The sequence below is a fragment of the Dermacentor andersoni genome, chromosome 1 (genome assembly GCF_023375885.2).
Source record: "Dermacentor andersoni chromosome 1, qqDerAnde1_hic_scaffold, whole genome shotgun sequence".
Classification (NCBI taxonomy): Eukaryota; Metazoa; Arthropoda; class Arachnida; order Ixodida; family Ixodidae; genus Dermacentor; species Dermacentor andersoni.
Window position 1 is genome coordinate 214,551,992 of NC_092814.1, and position 18,893 is coordinate 214,570,884.

Sequence of the window (18,893 nt, forward strand, 5' to 3'; positions counted from 1 at the left end):
AGCAGCACATCCCTCGATGTCCGTTAAGCAAAGTCAGACACGGTGACGCCACATTGCGGTTCGCAGAACTTCGCTGCCGAGGCGCTAGGCCACTTCGATATTTCACTTGTCACCACCGCCGAGTTCTCAAGAAAGCACGGGTCACACAACGCAGATTCTGCACTGCCAGAGCTCACCGAGGCCAAAGCCGCACTGCCGCACCGCCACTACTCACGGCTTTCCGCCAAGTAACACAGAACCTACAACCAACACACAAGCAACGGACGCACGATCACATGAGCAATGTTGAACAACGCGCGGTCCAGAGAACGAACACGCCACGGCGTCGCTCGGCGCCAGCATCGCGCCTTCTCAAAAATCCCTAAACGATGCTGTCACAGAATGCTGTCCTTAGGCACCTAGGATCAGGTCACGTGAGAGATTTTTGTACGACAAATAGACGCACGCCCATCCATCCATCCATTCGCAGCGCCGCCTAGGCAGAGTCTGAGGGGTCTGAGGCATAGAGTTTCTGACAAACTCTATGGTCTGAGGTCTATGGCAAAGCGACGTGGCAAGCGAAGCTAAACATAGCCTCCAAGAGAACGACGCGCGTCGCTCAATCTCAGAGGCAATATGTTAAACATGGAGTTTCTCACTACATTACGTTATAGTGAGAAACTCTTATGATGTTAAAGATGGCATTCAAAATTAAGTGTTTGTACATCTCGGAGGCCATATATACACGTTTGGACTGGGTGGTAGCATGCAGATAGAGGGGTTTTAGATTAGCTTTAGGTACAGCGCACTAAAATAATTATTGCTCAGTAAACTTTAGTCGCACTTAACGTAGGGCGCAGACTCACACAGGTCTCACAACTGATCTGAACTTAATTTGTAGCGCCCTCTATGTAAGTGCGCCACATTACCGCAGCCGCAAGTTCACGTGCAGCTCCTGAAATGCGTAGCAACGTGCGCACTTCTCCAACTCTACGTTTACTGTATTGAGTTTTTGAGGAGTCATGACTGAACAACTACATTTGCGAGGCACCCTTCGGGGGCATAATGGCTGGGTAACACAAATCGCCTGTAATCCAAAGTTTCCTGATACTCTCCTTTCATCATCCCGAGGTCTGGTAACTCGTTTATGGTTATTTCATCCAACGCTACTAATCATCTCGAAACATCCAGTGTGTGTGTTTCTTGCGAGAGTGTTTATGCTCAATATAATTGTTAACGTAAACGTAGTATATGTGTATTTTTCAAGTTAGTCTTGGCAGCATTGCGTTTGATTTTTCATTGCAGATAAAACATTGATCTTGTGGAAACTTACTCGTGACGACATCAATTACGGCATCCCAAGAAAGCGTTTGAAAGGGCACGGGCATTTTGTCACAGACGTTGTGATGTCCTTTGACGGCCAATATGCTCTCTCCAGCTCGTGGGATAAAACACTGCGGCTTTGGGATCTCTGCGAGTAAGTTGCTCGACGGGTACTTTTATGTCGCGTTATTCGTTATTTCATTTTGTAATTATTTCATCTTGTAATAACCTGGTATGGGCTTGCAGGGGGACTACCACTCGTCGATTCGAAGGTCATGATAAGGATGTTTTGAGTGCAGCGTTTTCTGCAGATAATCGGCAGATCGTGTCAGGATCACGAGACAAAACGATCAAACTATGGAATACTCTAGCAGAGTGCAAGTATACCATCAAGGTAACCAACTAGTGCATGGCATTTTTCTTTTTCTGTGAACAGCAGATTGCTGCCAAGGTACTTATTTTCTGCATTTGTTGTCAGTTTACCGCATTCCAATCGCATCGTTAAAGTGTGGTTATCTGTCAGTAACTGGTGGGGTGCCATGATTCTCACACTCCTGGCTTCACTTAGTCATAGATGCTGAAAGAAGAATTATTATATCTTTGCAAAATGTGCAATTGCTTAAGCACTGACAAAAGATTTATACTGTTTTAAAATAATTGAAAACTAATAGGCTTCAATTTGACTGCAGTTTCTGCACCAGTTATCGACAGTGCCATGTGCGGTGCCACATGACTTCACACTCTGAAATTGCTGCACAGCACCTGCCTAGCTCGTGACCCTTGCAAATTAAGAAGCAAACTACAGTGACAAGGTAGCTGTATATTCTACTGTGACAGATTGAGCATCTTTAATGAGTGCACATGCATATCTAAAACACATTTGTATTTTGTGTTGGCCTAAGTATCTTGCTCATCAAGAAATGCAGTGTATACAAGAACACTGCTCGAGTGAAAGGAAGTTAGCTCTCCATAATTCTTTTATAAACCTGTCCTGACCACTTTCCAGACCCTGAACATGTGCTCTGCTCCTTCCATCAACTAGGTTGAGGGTTTTAATAAAAAAGTCTGAAACACTGCTGTTCCTGCACCGCAAATGGGCAAGCACAGCTCTACGTCCTCTGCTACAAAGAGCTTGTGCAGTGCCTACACTGCCTGAACTTCCAAACCAACAAGTGCGAGTCTGCCAAGAACTCGTACATAACTGGTTTCTGCTCAGTATGGCATACTTGATGTGTGCAGGTGGCATGTGCTGTACTTCCTGAGGGTTGCAATGTGGGCTTGTTGGTAATGCATCTTCAAGGGGTGTACGGTGGTGTGATTAAAAGAAGGGACAAAAGAAGACACACAGCGCTGGACACATAACGCTGTGTGTGTCCCTGTGTCTTCTTTTGTCCCATCTTTAAATTGCGCTACCGTACACACCTTGAAGGTACTTCCTGAACTAGTGCAGAAAGTTAAGCCAGATGAAGAAAGTCAAGTGTCAGTTAGTTGTACATGCAGGTGTGAGTGTGCCAGCTGAAATTACTGCTATTTTTTGGAATGTACTCTTTTGGGGATAATACGAGTTCACTTATCAAAGAGCTGTGCTGTACCAATGTCACACGGTCGCTTTTGATCATGATCAGGTGTGATCCTGGATTAAGTTCAAGTGAGTTCAACTGCACCAGTTGTCGTTAGTGAGTCCAAAGCACTTATAAAATTTTTTTAATAAGTGTAAGAATTTTAATAGAAAACAACTCTTTTTATTATTCAATATTAATTAAAGGGCAACAGAAAGATAAAGGACAAGAATGAAGGGAACACAGAGCGCTGACTGTCCACTGCATTTGCAATCTATGCATGCATATTATTTTTGCCTCTTGTTTACAGTGCTCTGTATGTTCACTTTGTTCTTGTCCTTTGTCTATGTCATGCTATGGCTAATAATGAATCCACACCAACTCGCCTAGCCTTCAGTTCTTTTTAAGAACATATAATTTTGTTTGTCATTACGCATAAGATTTTGTCTGCTGATCATCTGAAACTCTCAGAGCTACATGGTCATCAGCCTACAATCCGGATCAAGAGACTCGATCACAATGCGTGGATCACAATTGCCTGGATCTGGAGCAAGGTCACGATCTAAAGTGACCCATGTAGTAGCACTCAATGTGGATTGATCGTGTGACACCGGTATTGCATTTACTACATCGCCCTTCCTGGCATGTATTCATTGCTACCTCTTGTTTCACAGTTGCTTCCCAAGCTGGTTTTCTAACGACCTGGCTGCTGCATCTTGTTGCTGTTGTGTCTTTCCTGAAATACATTTTAACAAGTGAGTGCACTAGTATTGACTCTAATACAGTAGGGTTGTATGCACTGAAACTTGGCCACGACATGCCACTGGAATGCTGTGTTTGTGGTGGCACAGAGCTCTTTTAAGTATCATATCCTTCACGTGCCCACACATGCAACTTGTTCAGCTTCTCCTCGATAAAGTGCACAGCTTAGCAGTTCTGAAAAGTCCCTGTCCATTGTCAGCCACAACAGGTGCGTTCCCAAAATTGCGAAGTGTGATGCAAAGACCCAGTGGCACTACCCACAAGCATATCATGAGCACTGTTTACAAGTCTCAGATTGCAGGCTGAAAATATCGGTAACTATTGAGTTCATGGGGATGAGCTTGAAGTTCAGTGTTTGACGGAAGCCCGTCTGGTCAGGATGAAACATAGTGAAAAGGTAGGCAAGACCTGGGGCACTACGCCGACCAATATAAAATTTAAAAGAAAGAAAAGAAGACAGGATGAGCTTCATAACATAAGACCAAATAAAAAGCTACGCATTCTTGGAAGCTCATAATTACCTCACAAGAAGCCTCTTAGGGCTAGGGTGAAAGGTCTTGTTAATGGCAGCATTGTTATTACTGGAAAATGTGAGCAACTGAGTGATGTGGCAGGCATGCACTGTCACTGGTAATTTCTAGTAATATTGTGACCAAGCAGTGGGCAAGCAATGAGGACATAGACATGAGTGCAGTGCCATGCAGTGGGCAAACAATGAGTCGCGATAGACAGCTTACTTTACCCTTGCAAATGTTACGTTGCCTGCCAGATAATTGTATATTTGTACTTATATATTAGGGCAAAATTCAGTGCTCTCACACATCCTGACAGCACCCTTTATCTTGACATTGCTGAATCACATGGCACTTGAAGAAATGAGACTGTTGCTGTATACCAAGCAGAACACATTGGCTGCTATGGAACAACCACAAACATGCCAGCTGGTACCAAATTGGTATGCAAAATTGATATGCCAAATTCATTGATGTACTGCAGCCAAATTTCAGTGTGCACACCTGAAAATGCATGGTGACTTAGTGCAAGTTTGCCTGTCAGCTTTGTAATTTCTTATGAGAGCAACACTTGTTTTTGTGCATTATAATACATTTATTTCAGATACTGTCAATCCCAGTGGGATTTTTACAGGTTTAGAGGTTACAGGTTACAAATACGTGCTTAACTTTACAAAAAGAGATAGTAAATTATGGAAAGGCTATTGTGCAGGTTTCACACATGTTATAGACCGTTTTTAATGGGTGGCATCATATTGCATATGCAGTGGTGCCATCTATGAGCTATCGGCATGCTTGCTTGTGCGAACGCTTCGAGTTGTATGCCAGGTATGCGCTCTGTGGTACTTTTTGGCAGTTGTTTTCACAGTCGCGGTGGTCTATTAAGTATGATGTGGCATCTTCTATGTGGGAAATGGTTCTACGAGACGTACTGAGATGATTTTAATTGACTTGGCCAGAGTTTCGCTTGCTGGTGAGGCAGACAGTACCCAGCACAATGTGTGCGTGCGTGCTTGAGCCTACAATCAGCCTCGAAGATCAATTGTGTATTTCTAAAAGTTTGTTTCATGAATGTGACCTTATTGCAACATTCTCACCGTAATTCTTAGCTGTGGCTTAGCAGCAACCACATATACGATAATCGCAACGGTGTGGGTACCGTTCTGCCATACGCAGAATAAGTTATGCTGTTTACTTTGGCTGCCATTCAAATTATTGTCTGTAGATACATTGCGCGACTGCCTCGTTTGTTGGATGCGGTTTCTGCCCATGAATACAATAGTTTTGGTTAGTAATAACAGCATATTTTACGGTGTCAATCATGTTTGTCAAGTGGCCGGCTGCAGACTGCGCTGGTGTCAGAAGCGGTGGTATATAGATGCTGGGTTATAGACCTATTTGTTCTATAGACCATTTTTTCGTAGGCGCCGCCATATTGTGAATGCAGTGGCGCCGCCTATGAGCAGCGCCATACTGGCTTGGGTGAAAGCGGTCTTTTGCATGGCAGGTATACGCTCGGCGGTAGGTTCCGGCGTTTGTTTTCGCGGGTCGTGCGGTCTGTTTAGTATGACGTGCGTCTTCTACGTGGTAAACGGTTCTGTGAGACGTGCTGAAGTGGTTTACGGCGTCATGGCCGGAATTTCTGCTGGCGTTGATGTGGACAGAACATGCAGCGCGATGTGTGCGCGCATATTTGAGCCTACAATCAGCCTCGGAGATAAATTGTGTATTTCTGAATGTTCCATTCACTAATGTGACCTTATTGCAGTATCATTTTCTATTTCTAAGCTGCGGTTTAGGAGCCATGAAACATACGCGACGACAGTAACAGCGTGGGTACCGTTCTGCTACGATAGGAGCTGTGATGTTATACTTTGACAAGCGTTCAAACTGTTCGCTGCAGGTTACATTGCGTGACTACTTTGTTCGATGGATGAGGTTTCTGCCCGTGAATAACATAGTTTTGGCAAGTAATTGCAGCATACCTTACAGTCTGAATTAAGCTTGTCCAGCAAAGGGACTGTTTACGAACTGCGTGAGCGTCCTAAGCAGTGGTAGGTGCTGGATTACAGATATCTTTGTTCTATATGCCGCATGGTCCAAGCGTATGGCATCAGCGGCTATATATTTATAAACGTAGTGCGGCATGACTATGCGAGGTCGTGTTGCGGCGTTAGCCCGTTTTCTCTTGCTTTTTCGAGAAAGAGGATGATAAACGAATTTTCTTTTCGGTTGTGTTCATTCCGTTCTCTACGACGCACTCACACATATTACGGGAATTTTCTCCCCAAAAATAGGCATCGCATTCTTTTTATGCAAGCCTTCTCATATATCATGGCTGTATACAGGCCAAAAAGGCAATGCCGAAGCGCCCAGCTTACATATGTATCGTGCTGGTTCACCAACCGCAGTGATCGTTGTGCATGAGCAGCGCCATCGGCCTCATGCAGGAAGGCTAGCGTAGACATATGGTAATTTGAAGCCTACTAGACTTGAAATGCGCGAGAACGATGCCGGTGCATCACAAATATTTGACAGCGCCTGCCGCTTAGATGTTTCGTGGTTGCCTTAGGTTGGCCATGCACGAGCATGCACTCTTATGCTTTATGTTTTACTCCCTACGCCAAGCGATCAGACAGTGAGCAGATTTACCATTTCATGCTGCTAATACAGAGACACCGGTTTTCTTTGTTGAATTAAAACCGATATAAGCAAAATAGTTCACAACACATACACACAATGTGCGTACACCGTGGCCGATAAAGCGCGTCACATTTTTGCGCCCCCAAGAGATATTTCTGCCTACTGTAGTTACCGATGCACCGAAAGGCTTCTCTGACAACCTTATATGAACGGACATGGCGTAAATTTCACAAAGTGCCATCTAAAACATCTCGAAATCGTTCCGCAGCACGCGACAGCAATACTTTCAAGCAGCGCCGCGCCGGATCGCCCAAGTCAGAGAGGAGAAAAGGCTCTCCGTGCGTCCTATCCTCCTCGCCCGATGAAAAGGTCTATACAGCGAGTGGTCTGAGCATGCAATATGACCCTCTCTAGTCTTATTTCGGCATTAGCCAGTGCATTTTTTTCTTCCTTTCTTCTTTCTTCTTTGCAAAAGACGGCGACCCAGTTGGTCACTTTAAAAAAAGCGTACGCAATTCAAACTTTACAAGCCGCAAGATGATGAAAGCCAATTATTGTTCGGTATTGTCTGTTCTGTACGACGCATTCACCCATTTTACGGAAAGTGTGTCCTCGCTAATTGCCTTGGCATTCTTTTTATGCGATCCCCTTTGAATATTACTGCTTTACTGGGCAAAAAGGCAACGCTGAAACACAAGGCTTATATGTGTTGTGCTGGTTTATCAGTCGCAGTGATAGCTACATTGAGCCATGCCACTGGCCTCATACAGAAGGCTAATGTAGGCATAACATAGTGATTTCAAGTCTACTAAACCTGCGTGAGAACAGTGTCAGTGGTGACACAAATATTTTATACTGATTGGAGCTTAGATGTTTTGGGGTTGCATTGGGTTGGCCGTACACAAGCACTTCTGTATTTTAGTTCCCACACCTAGCGATCACACTGGCAATTCACAAGACGTTGCTACCATTCATCGAGTGGAAGCCAAAATAGTTTACATGTACACACACCGCAGCTGATGATCCACGCCACATGTTTGCACAGCCAAGGGAAATTTCTGCATACTGTAGTTACTGCTGCAGAGTAGTCGAAAGGCTACACAGTGGCTCCTCGATGATCTTGTATCAACTGACATCACATTAATTTCTCGGAGGAGACGCTAAAATATTTTCATTGTTTGGTAGCACACGATGGCAACTCACTCAAGCAACGCGACGCCATGCTGTTTCCTCCTCACCTGATGAAAAGGTCTATAGTGTGCGTCTCTTCATTTTTGAACACATGCATCAGCTGCAGTAAAGTTCACCTGCATTATGACTTCTGTGCTTCATTAACCGCTGTGGCACATGTACAGGCCTTATAATTGTTAAAATGTGCGCATGAATGCAACTTGTGCATTGTTATATTGTGAAAGTTAATCCAAGTCTCAAGTGTGCATTTTGGATGATCAGCTAAACTCAGCTTTCAAGTGTTTTTGCAAGAGAGCAAAGACAGAGAATTGGTCTGAGGTATACACCTGTGCTCTGATGATGCTGCAAAAATTAAGGTCATCTTTTCTGCTAGCAGTTAGAGTAAAACCTCGTTCATTTGTCATTACATTCATTTGTTTTTTGCAAACTAGGATGCTTGCAGACTTTCAGATTTTGTGTTTTTAATCCTTACTTATTCTCACTCAACGAGCGAAGGATTAAGTTCAATTAAAAATTGATCTTTTCTCAGTAAGAGGCCTCATCTTGTAGTGTAGGTGCAACTGAGGTTAATGCTTCCCACAAGCAATTCAGGCTGTTGAAAACAATTATTGATGCTTTGAATAATTACAATTTGGTTTGACTTTCACATTAAATAAACGGTCATTTAATCATGACAGAAGTATGAATATATGTGCATATTAATAGTAGCTACTTGGCAAGTTTATAGGTAGAGTATGAATCATCAGTGTTGCTGTGATGCTGCATTTGGTTTATTTTTATGTCTTCTAGTGCTTGTGCTTTGTTGTGCATGCGGAAATCTTTTTGTATGTTGGGCTGCTCACTGCATGCTCATGTTCATAAAGGCATTGAATTGGTCTATTTTGTGAAGTAGCTTCCTTGATGAGCTATCATTAAAGGGGCACTAAACAGAAACACTAAATCACTTTAGACTGATACCATATTCTTTCAAAACTCTCCTTTCGTATATTTTGCAATAAAGGGTTGATTGCCTCTAAAAGATAAAATGAAGGCCAAAGTTCCATTTTTGTTAATTTTTACGAAATCCCAGAGCTGGTACATCACTGTGACGTTGTGGATTTCAAAGTATTTCTTGTATTAAGCTGGGCTTTCAGCGGATGCGAGGCGCCACGAAGGTGGTCTATGTGTGGATAGTAGGAGTCGGTGAGTTGGTGAGACAAGAATGGTCCATGGAAGGATGTTGGTCCAAAGCTGCCAAGGACAAAACTGCTGTAGAAGAGACGTCCGAGAGCGTGTCATGGGAGCTGGTTGTGGAACCATTACGTGGGGGCATAGAAAGTGGGCAGTGAGAAAGAGCATCTGGATCTTCGTGCTTCTTACCAGACTTGTAGATGGTCTGTCATATTTTTGCAGATGAAAAATTCAACGACTCAGACATCCAAACAAGTTCTTGAGCGTGGAAAGCCAACAGTGGGCATGATGGTCCATAACAATGGTAAAATGGCGGCCTTGGAGATAAGGGTGAAACTTCTGTATGGACAAAACAATAGCTAGGTACTCCTGCTCCATAATAGTATAGTTCTCTGCATTTGTGAATACGTGGCTGGCATACGCGACGACTCCCTGACGGGAATAGTTGTCTTTCTGCAGGAGGACAACACCAAAGGACGGCACCAATGCTGTGACCGCTAGTGTCTGTGTGCAACAGAGTAGGTTCTGCCTCGTCAAAATAGCAAAGTACAGGTTCAAATGTGAGGTGCTCTTCAGGTGGCTAAATGCAGATCTGCATTTCGGAGACCACTGAAAGGGAGCACCAGAACCAAGTAACATGTGCAAAAGAGAAGCTATGGAGGCAAAGTCACATATAAATCGGTGAAAATAGGAATCGAGACCAAGGAAACTGCGCAAGTCTTGGGCTCTTTCGGGACGAGGAAAGTGAAGAACTGCACAAATATTGTCAGGATCAGAATGAATGCCATCCTTGATCACACGACGTAATACCATAATTGTCTTGCTTGCAAAAGGGCACATTTTGGTGTTATGCTAAAAGCCAGTGTTGGCAAGGCACGTTAGAACTTGGTCCAGACATTACAGGTACTGAGCAAGTGTTAATGCAAAGATAACAATACCATCTAGATAGCACAAGCAAGTCTTCCACTTTCAACCTCGCAGAATGGTGTCAGTCATGCGCTCAAAAGTTGCGGGAGCATTGCAGAGGCCGAAGGGCATGACATTAAACGTGTAAAGCCCATCTGTGGTTGCAAATCCTGTTTTTTCATTTTCATGCGTAGGAATTAGCCGGAAGGCAGATCAAGGCTCGAAAAGTAGACCTTGCAGGGAATCGAGGGCGTCATCCATCATCTATGCACGGCATAGGGTATACAGTCTTGTGTGTGATCTTGTTCAGCGCTTGGTAATCTGAAAAATTTAAAGGAGCTGTCTCTTTTTTTTGAGCGCTGCTCTTAGGCAGCTGTTTTTGCATCGGCGTAACTGAGTGAACGAGTGCAGCAGATGAAAGAGCGAACGTGGAGTGCTGCAGGGGATGAAAAAAGCAGTGAGAGCAAAGAGAGTGCGAGGAGGAAAGCGGAGGAGGAGGGTATGGCAAATGCGTGAGAAGAAAAGCGTAGTGCATAACGGAAAGCGAAGAAGGGTACGGCGAAAGCATGAGAAGAAAGTGTATGGCCGCTCAAGATGTTCTGCAGCAATGACATCTACGAGATGACGTCAGAGTAGCGTGCCGTCATCTGTTCACCGATGTCTTTATCTTTCTTCGATCACTGCTTTTTACTGGCTAACAAATGTTGAACATTATCCCTCGACGCACCTGCATGTATCAGAAGTTTCTTGAATGTTATTGTTATCGATAGTTCTATTTGTTGGCTGTTGTCACCAAAGCTTTTTGTAATCTGATTGTATGCATGACGCGAATTGTGTAGTACTTTCTCGAAGCCATGCGGGCACCAGCGATTACGCTGGAACATTGATGAGTCATCTATAAAAGACGACACGCTTGACCCGCAGATCAGATTTTGAATGATGACTGACTCTGCTACCTATCTCTCTCAGGTTCTTTGCCTCAGTATATAGCGAAATGAAAACACGTATAGAGCTGTGCTCAAATTTTGCAAATAGGGAGTGCCATAATCGTCGAGGACTTTTTTGTGCCAAAACAACAACGGGATGACCAAGGGCCAGCACAGGGTTGTATAATTTTCCATTGCCGCATGTTGACAAAGATTTCCCTCAATGATTTTCTGCTCGACTAGACACACACAATACGGCCAGCAGCGCATGATAGGCCTGCCGTCTCTCAATCTGATGCACTGTAACAGAAGTCTGTCCCAATGTCAGTGAATGGGCGTCAAATGAACCGTCATGCTTTTTTAGCAAAGCAAGCAACTGTTATGTCTGTGAAGGGGTCAGGTCAGAAATAATGGCTGCTGCAGGAGTGGAGGAAGATGTAGAACGTCCAGCAAAAGGAATTTCAGCAGGAGCAGGTTTAAGGGGAACAACAGAGAGCGAGGTTCTGAACCAGTAACACAATCCAAAGTGATGCCTTTGGGAATGCGAATTTTCTTGGGTGTTGCATTTATAGCGGCAACAAGCGCAGAACCATTGCCAAATTGAAGCAGCCCTGATGCAGTGGCTATCCCTTCTGTGAGGCAGTGTGCAGAAGGTAGCTTGGTATGTTCCTCAGCGAGCAGGTGAAGTGGCACATTGTCTTCATGGAGTGAATAGGTGGTGTGGTTCATGTAGATAATGTTGTTCCCGGCAGCAGAAATAAAATCCCATCCTATGATGATCATATGGGCATGTGAATTTAGCAGAGCGAACTGTATATAGTGTAGGAGACCATCAATAAACATGCAAGCAGTGCAGAGCACAGAAGGTCGAATGGTGCCACTTGAACTGTGAGTAGCATGGGTCCCCATGGTATAGGGTAGTAACTTTCTGGAGGCGCAAACACAAATCACCTTGAATGGCTGTTGAACTGGCACCAGTGTCTATGAACTAGCACCAGTGGCATGTGCACACCTTCAATTATGGCAAACAACAATTTAGATGGGCAGACTGGAGGAATTTGTCTTGTTGTATGCGGCTTTTTCTCTGAAAACTGCATTGTTTAGTTTTCCGGACGACGGTTGGAGAGCTGCAAGGCGTGCTGTAGTAGTGACATGGCGCAGTGAAAGGGTGAAGGGGAGCAGCATCTGGCAGGATGGTTAGTAGGAGGCATCTTGGTTGGTGCGGTTGTAGACGAACGGCACGGAGGTGGAGCATAAGGGCAGCGTTGATAAGTGGCCCCAGCAGAAAACCCATCCCATTCGTACATGTCATACCCACGATACTCGGCTTGTTGACACCTGCAGCAGAAACATGAAATATGACTCCAATATTCACAATAGTAGACTGGACGAAGACTGACACCAGGGTGGATAGTAGGGTTGGCTCGGTGCACTGGAGGAGGGTTAGGAGGCATCGATTGGGCAATGACCAGAGACGTGGTAGCAACCTGTGCATATGTGGGTAGAGGCATAAGGGCTGGAGGGGCCATGTGCGCAGTACCAGCCATTTACGCCAGCTCGTCCTTGATGTGCCTTAAGAATGGTGCTGGAAGATCGAGGAAAGCCCGAAGGTAATGAGAAGCCGAATGACTGTAGCTCTTCTTGTATTATTGCTTGGTTCATCGTCAAGGTGCTGACGTGTTGCGAAGATATCGGCAACAGTAGTTGGGTTTGTGATAGCAAGCTCGTTGAAGGTGATGGTCCCAATACCTTTGAGGATGTGGTGAACTCTGTCGGATTTGCTCATGGCAGCATTCACAGGGTAACAAAGAGTAAGGATGTCCTCGGTGTACGAGGTGTAAGACTTGCTGAGGTGTTGTTTGCAAGCATCGAGGGTCTTTTTCGCGAGGGCAGAATGGACCTCCAGGGTGACAAACATTTGTCGATGCTGGTGCTTGAAATTAGTCAAGTCTGTGAAATTAAGCTCCTGGTTGTAAAACAAGGTCTTTGCCATGCCCGTGAGATAAAAGGAGATGTGACGGAGCTTTAGGAGGTTGTCCAATTGGTTAGTAGAACTGGCTCGGTCATAGTAGAGCCAATCCTCAATATAGTTTTCTACAGTAATTACTGTTAGGGAACTGTGGTGCTGCAATCATTCAGCCACCGTGGGAACAATGAGTAATACAGTGAAAACTCATTGAACCGTAGTTGGCCAGAGCTCAGAAAAAGTACGTACTAAACGGTAGTACTGGTTAACCGAAATAGCATGAGATCGCCCACTTACCTGTCAAAAACGGAACTCGGAGAGAGTGCGATGAAAGGGGAAAAAAACATGCAGTATTTATTCACTTTGCGCGACAAAAGTGTTTTTTTCGTTTGATGCCGCGGCGGCCTAGCATGATGACGACAGCGGCCTCAAACTTACTGAAGCTGCATGCCAGCTTTTCAGCCAGCCCCCTCTTCTCGGCAAACACTGGCATGGCAGATTCCTCGTTGGTGTTATGTATTCTCCGTGCACATGCGCAGTAGTGCTGCAGAAGTCCCGGGGGCGCCTTTTTCATTGCCGGGTGCCGGAGTTTGGAATACTTTTCATTTGGAATAGAGTTACGTTATCGCGCCCCTGTTCTCGTCGCGACGATTGCATTCATGAGGCTGACGTAATGCGCAGCTTATGCCACTTTCGGGCCTGAATCGCCCGTGCTGTCGCTTTCTCTGTCGTCCTGATCACTATCGCTAGTCGACACTTTGGCAACAACACAGGCAACGATGGAGAAAAGTCGAACCTTGTAGCCGACGTGTCTTCGTGGTCGCAGCAGCGCTGCCGAGCAACTTCTTCGCATTCAAAATGCCACACACTGTAGTCAACAGCAGATCCCTGTTGCGTGCCAGCGCCGACTTCTTCATGTCACGTTTGATAGCACGGACGATGTCTAATTTTTCTTCTATGCTGAGCACCCGGTGTCTTTTTTATCCGAGCTTCGGAACGACGTGAGTCCTCGCTTGCACGACGCCATAACACTCTCTGGCACGGCGTCGAAATGAGGTTGATGCTGATGTGGCTTCACGCGCAAACGCACAGGGCGCTTGGAGGCCATTGTTTCGATCTCTGAGGCTTGTTGTTCCGCCGGGCCTCCTGATGGAGACGGCGCACCGCCGTGTTTGCGCAACGAAAAGTTGAAGCGCTACGTTTTAACCGATGCGTACACAATAAGCTGGTACGGTTTATGTGGATACAAAAAACATTATGTTCAATGACCGCTGAGTTGGGGATTTGACTTTACTACTTTTAAAACGAAACTACTGCTTAAGCGGGTACGGTTTAACGAGGTTTTACTGTACATGGATTTGTCTGATCTTCATGCTTATTGCTTCAGATGTTGTTGTGGTTTCTTTATTACGCTTTATCTGCCTTCATTGTCCTAAATTTCATAGCAATGTATACTTCTCTAAGTACAGAAGGCTTGGCGAATACATACATTCGCTACTTATTGCAGTGGTTCAGCCTGTTCAGGTGGCCAAATCGAAATGCACCAAGTGTTTCCATGCACTGGCTTGTCGGCAAGAAATTGATAAGGACCCTCTATGCTGACTGTTGATGCATGCATCTGTGGCATGATGGTTTCAATATTGGGCTTCTGTTCGTGAGGTTTTGTGTTCGAATCCTGCCATCAGGTAATTCTAATAATGTTTATTTAATTATTTATTACACACTACTTTGTTGAAAATGACAAGTTTACAAAGCCACAAAGCCATTTAAAGTCAGAAGGATAATATTTAGGCAAATCCATGTACTACCCATCATTCCCATACTGGCATCCATCCCACTTGCAGCTCTGACAGACACTAGCACCAAAATTCCCTCTAGTAATTATTGCATGAAACTCTATGCAGTTCTCTACATATGCACTGCGAAGTCCAACGAACAGATGGGGATCACACTGGTGACCACTGACGATCCAAGAGGCTGCAGCTGTTGAAACCGGGACAGTAGACATAGAAGTGCTGGTTCGCTTGTCCTGTGACATGCCGGCAGTGACCTGAACGAAGCTCCAGAAGTTAGAGTGGGTGGGCAGAGGACCGAGAAACAACCTTCATCACATGTGATGTAGCAGTTAGGCCGATTTTTTATTGAGCCCGAAAGATGCGGCAAAGCTCTCTAGCACTATCCACACTGATGATGCGTCCCCACAGACGATAAGGAAGAAAGGCAGACATGATAATATACAGATAAGAAAGAAGTACATAACGAATTCCTACATTCTTAAACATAATTTCTGGGTCTTCCTCGGTGTCTGCTTTTTTAAATATCATTATAATGATTTGAATCTGTTTAGGTATACTTGTGTTTGCCGTGGTGTGGTTGGTTGTTGTTCCTTGCAGTTACCATTGCCTTCTCTGAAGTGTACTTGCTTACATGGTGAGCTGTCGTAACTGATAATTTATGCAGCAGCTACATTTGACCCTCATTAAGGATTACATAATCATGTTGGGATTATCATTAAAATTTACCATAGAATAATAAGTGTAAGTGCCGTGCCTCTCATTTGTATTCTGTTTTGTTCCTCTGTCATGAGTGTTCTAAATTTTAGGTAATTTTTACATTATGAAAAGCACGGGGGCATGTGTCCTCGGTGAACATCGTATGAACTAGTCAACCATAGATGACTGCTTCTTTCTTTCGCAGGACAACCAGCATGAAGATTGGGTATCATGTGTACGCTTCTCACCCACACCTGGGGACCCAACAGTGGTCTCTTGTGGCTGGGACTGGAAAGTAAAGGTGTGGAATTTAGCCAACTGTAGGATGCATGCCGAGTACAGCCACTCTGGATACCTCAACACTGTCACTGTGTCTCCAGATGGCACACTCTGCGCTTCTGGTGGCAAAGTGAGTACCCCCATTTCTAGCATCTAATTTGTCAGCTTTCTGTAGAAGCTTGATTAGTTTCTTTGCCATTCTGAGGTGATAAGGCCCTGGAGTAAGCCAACTCCGGTGCCACACAATGGATTCGCTTGGGACAAGTAGACCTCTCCCTGTTTGAAAATTGTGTGTGCGCCCCACCCTTAGAAAGTTGGACATATGTTTATGGAGTGAACCATTGTCTTTTTATTGGTATAACAACACAGTGTTTTTGAAAGTACACGGTGGCTTTCAGTTGGCATATGCATCGTACATAGGTCCCATGACCACAAAAATTATATTGCCCTTTAAAAACGGAACATTTCACCCCCGATAATGCACATCTTTACTGTGTTGAAACAAAACTTAGCTTTAAGGGGTCCTGAACCACTTATCAAAGTCTAGAAATGCATTTGAAGTTAAAATAGACAATTTATTTATTTATTTGTACCTCAAATACCTCATTTGGGGTTTTGCATGAGGGGTGGGCATATTTAGGTCATATTTTCAATAAATGCCTTGAACGATGAATGACTGGAGTGGTGCACTGCTTCAGCAAGTAGATGGTTCCAGTCTTTCGCTGTTTGAACGAAGAAAGAGTTAAGATGAGTGGTGGTGCGAGCCGGAGGGGGATAAACAGCCTTTGAATGGCTATGACGGGATGAAGTGCGATGCGCAGGCATGCTGTCGGTCTGGTGAAGCAGCGAGTGATAAAATTTGTAAAAGAGGCATAATCTTGCTGTTTTGCAGTGTTGCTCAAGGGTTGGAAGGTTCAGAGATGACTTAAGTTTAGTAATGCTAGTGTGGTAAAAGTAGTCAGAATGAATTAACCTTGCTGCACGATTCTGTGTGGATTCCAGTGCTGTTGCCAGGTTAGATTGGTGTGGGTCCCACACTGAGCATGCGTATTCCAGTTTGGGTTGAACGATTGTTAAATATGCGAGTAGTTTTACTGAGGGGGGAACAAGACGTAGATCACGGCGCAGGTAGCATAGTGCACAATTGGCATTATTGCTAATGCTGCAAATGTGCAAGGCCCAACCGAGGTTATTGGACAAGTTAATACTTAAGTACTTATAAGAAGTCACAGCACATATTTCCGAACCAGCTGTAATGTAATTAGCTGAAATAAATGATTGGCGACAATGGAAAGTAAGTAGTGACGTTTTTTTTTATGTTGAGGGACATTAGCCAATTATTACACCAAGTTTCAATGACGTTAAGGTTGGACTGGAGAGCACGAGAATCAGCGTCGTTAGTAATAGGACGATAGATTACACAATCATCAGCAAATGACCGAATTTTGGGAGAACAACCTATTGGTAAGTCATTAATGTATATTAAGAAGAGTAGTGGCCCCAGGACTGTGCCTTGTGGCACGCCGGAGATAACGGGTGATAAATTAGACGAGCATTGGTTAGTGTAAACGAACTGTTGACGGCTAGTCAGAAAGTTGCGTATCCATTGTAGAACACAAGGGTTAAGATTAAGACGCGATAGTTTTAGGAAGAGCCGTTCATGAGGAACCTTGTTTGAAGCCTTTTGGAAATCTAGGAAGAGGGCATCTATGGGTATGTTTTGATCAAGATGCGAGCTGATGTCATTAACGAAGAGAGCTAGTTGAGTCTCGCAGGACATGCCTTTCTGAAAACCATGTTGATTAGGATTAAATAAATTAGTGGATGTTGGATAGTTTACAATATGAGAATAAATTATATGCTCAATTAGTTTGGAACAACTAATTCAAAGTAAAGTATTTCATAAATACTTTGCCGCAAGAAGTACTTAATGCGTTCAGCAGAAGTGCACTTATTGGCAGTCGAAGGTCACATACGATCCCATTCATGGTGCTTCTGCTCCTTCCTCAATGACTTGCACTGCTGAGGCTATGGCGGAGCAGGGCGTCCCCACAACACTCCGCCTACTGAACATCACCATGGTGTGCAGTTCAAATTTGATTTTGGATTTTCACGTAGACGCCACTACTTCCGATTTTGGCGCCTACGACGTGCCAGACCCGGTTGTCCTCAACAAGCTGCAGTGCGCTTAGCCAGCAGACTCATCGCAGTGGTCACAGTATCTACACTACGTAACAGACAGCTACATGCAACTGTAGTGCGTATGGGCAGCGTTTTTTTTTTGTGCATGTCAGGGCTTGAGTGCACGCTTGCGCTCCTATGCTCCAGTCTGACTGTGCTATGTGGTGCGAATCGGCTTTGTCTTGCACCAGCTTGACCGTCTGATAGTAGCCACGTCCAACTTGCGCATCTTGAAGCATTATCAATGGTGCAATACAAAGCGAACCAGGAGCAGCCAGGAGCGAGCGCGCACTGGCAAGTGTGTGTGTGGTCCGACCTTAAATTTCGTATGGTTCGAGGCTAGTTGTGTGCTCAAAAAAAGTCTAAATTAGCTAACCCGACGGCTACAACACTGATAAGCATGGTGGCTAAAGTTTAATTCCTATGCGGCTGGCTGCGGCTGAGTGACCAGACGATAATTCGTTTCTTCCGGAAGTACGTAACTATTATAGAAATTCGAAAGCATGTTTTAGCTTACTTCAGCCTGTTTATACAGTTAAATCTCGATATAACGAAGTCGGTAAAATCAGCAATTTGCTTCGTTATATCGAAATTTCGTTGTATTGAAATTTGACCGTTTATGCAAATAAGTACAGTCGCTGATCGATTTTGCTTACATGGTAAGGGGCCGCAAAATTTTCTGGATTATCGGGCAATCGAAAAAGGCAAGTTTGAATAAGAAAACTATTTTTTATAATTTGGGAGTTGGTGACGAATGGTACGGTTTCATACCACGTAGGTCGACAATATCTTCACATAGGCGGTACAAATTAAGCGAAGCCAGCCATGCTTTCGTGTGCACTCCGCCCCCGCGACTGATAGCGTCGTCAGCACAGGGACGACGTTATCAGGAAATGTGCCGGCAGTGAGGAGGGAATGCGTCGTCTGCCTCTTGCTCCAACGGGTCACCAAAACTCGCGATTACACAACATCCACTAGTTAACGCGTGGGAAGACAGCTTACAT

At 44.6% G+C, this 18,893-nt stretch overlaps 1 protein-coding gene across 4 annotated transcripts in view; it reads left to right on the top strand.

Annotated features, from left to right (window-relative positions):
• The first annotated feature begins 910 nt into the window (after positions 1-910).
• LOC126548120 (small ribosomal subunit protein RACK1-like) overlaps positions 911-18,893 on the top strand; it is a 41,002-nt gene continuing 23,019 nt past the window's right edge. Inside the window, exons 1-4 of one of the 4 annotated variants that reach the window (XM_055063478.2) lie at positions 911-1,110; positions 1,285-1,456; positions 1,549-1,696; positions 15,635-15,838. In XM_055063478.2, the coding sequence (XP_054919453.2) occupies positions 1,002-1,110; positions 1,285-1,456; positions 1,549-1,696; positions 15,635-15,838 (633 nt within the window). In that variant the 5' untranslated portion in view covers positions 911-1,001. Of the gene's footprint in view, positions 1,116-1,284; positions 1,457-1,548; positions 1,697-15,634; positions 15,839-18,893 lie in introns of all 4 variants that reach the window. The other 3 variants (XM_055063477.2, XM_050196235.3, XM_055063479.2) reach the window with 3 other exon arrangements.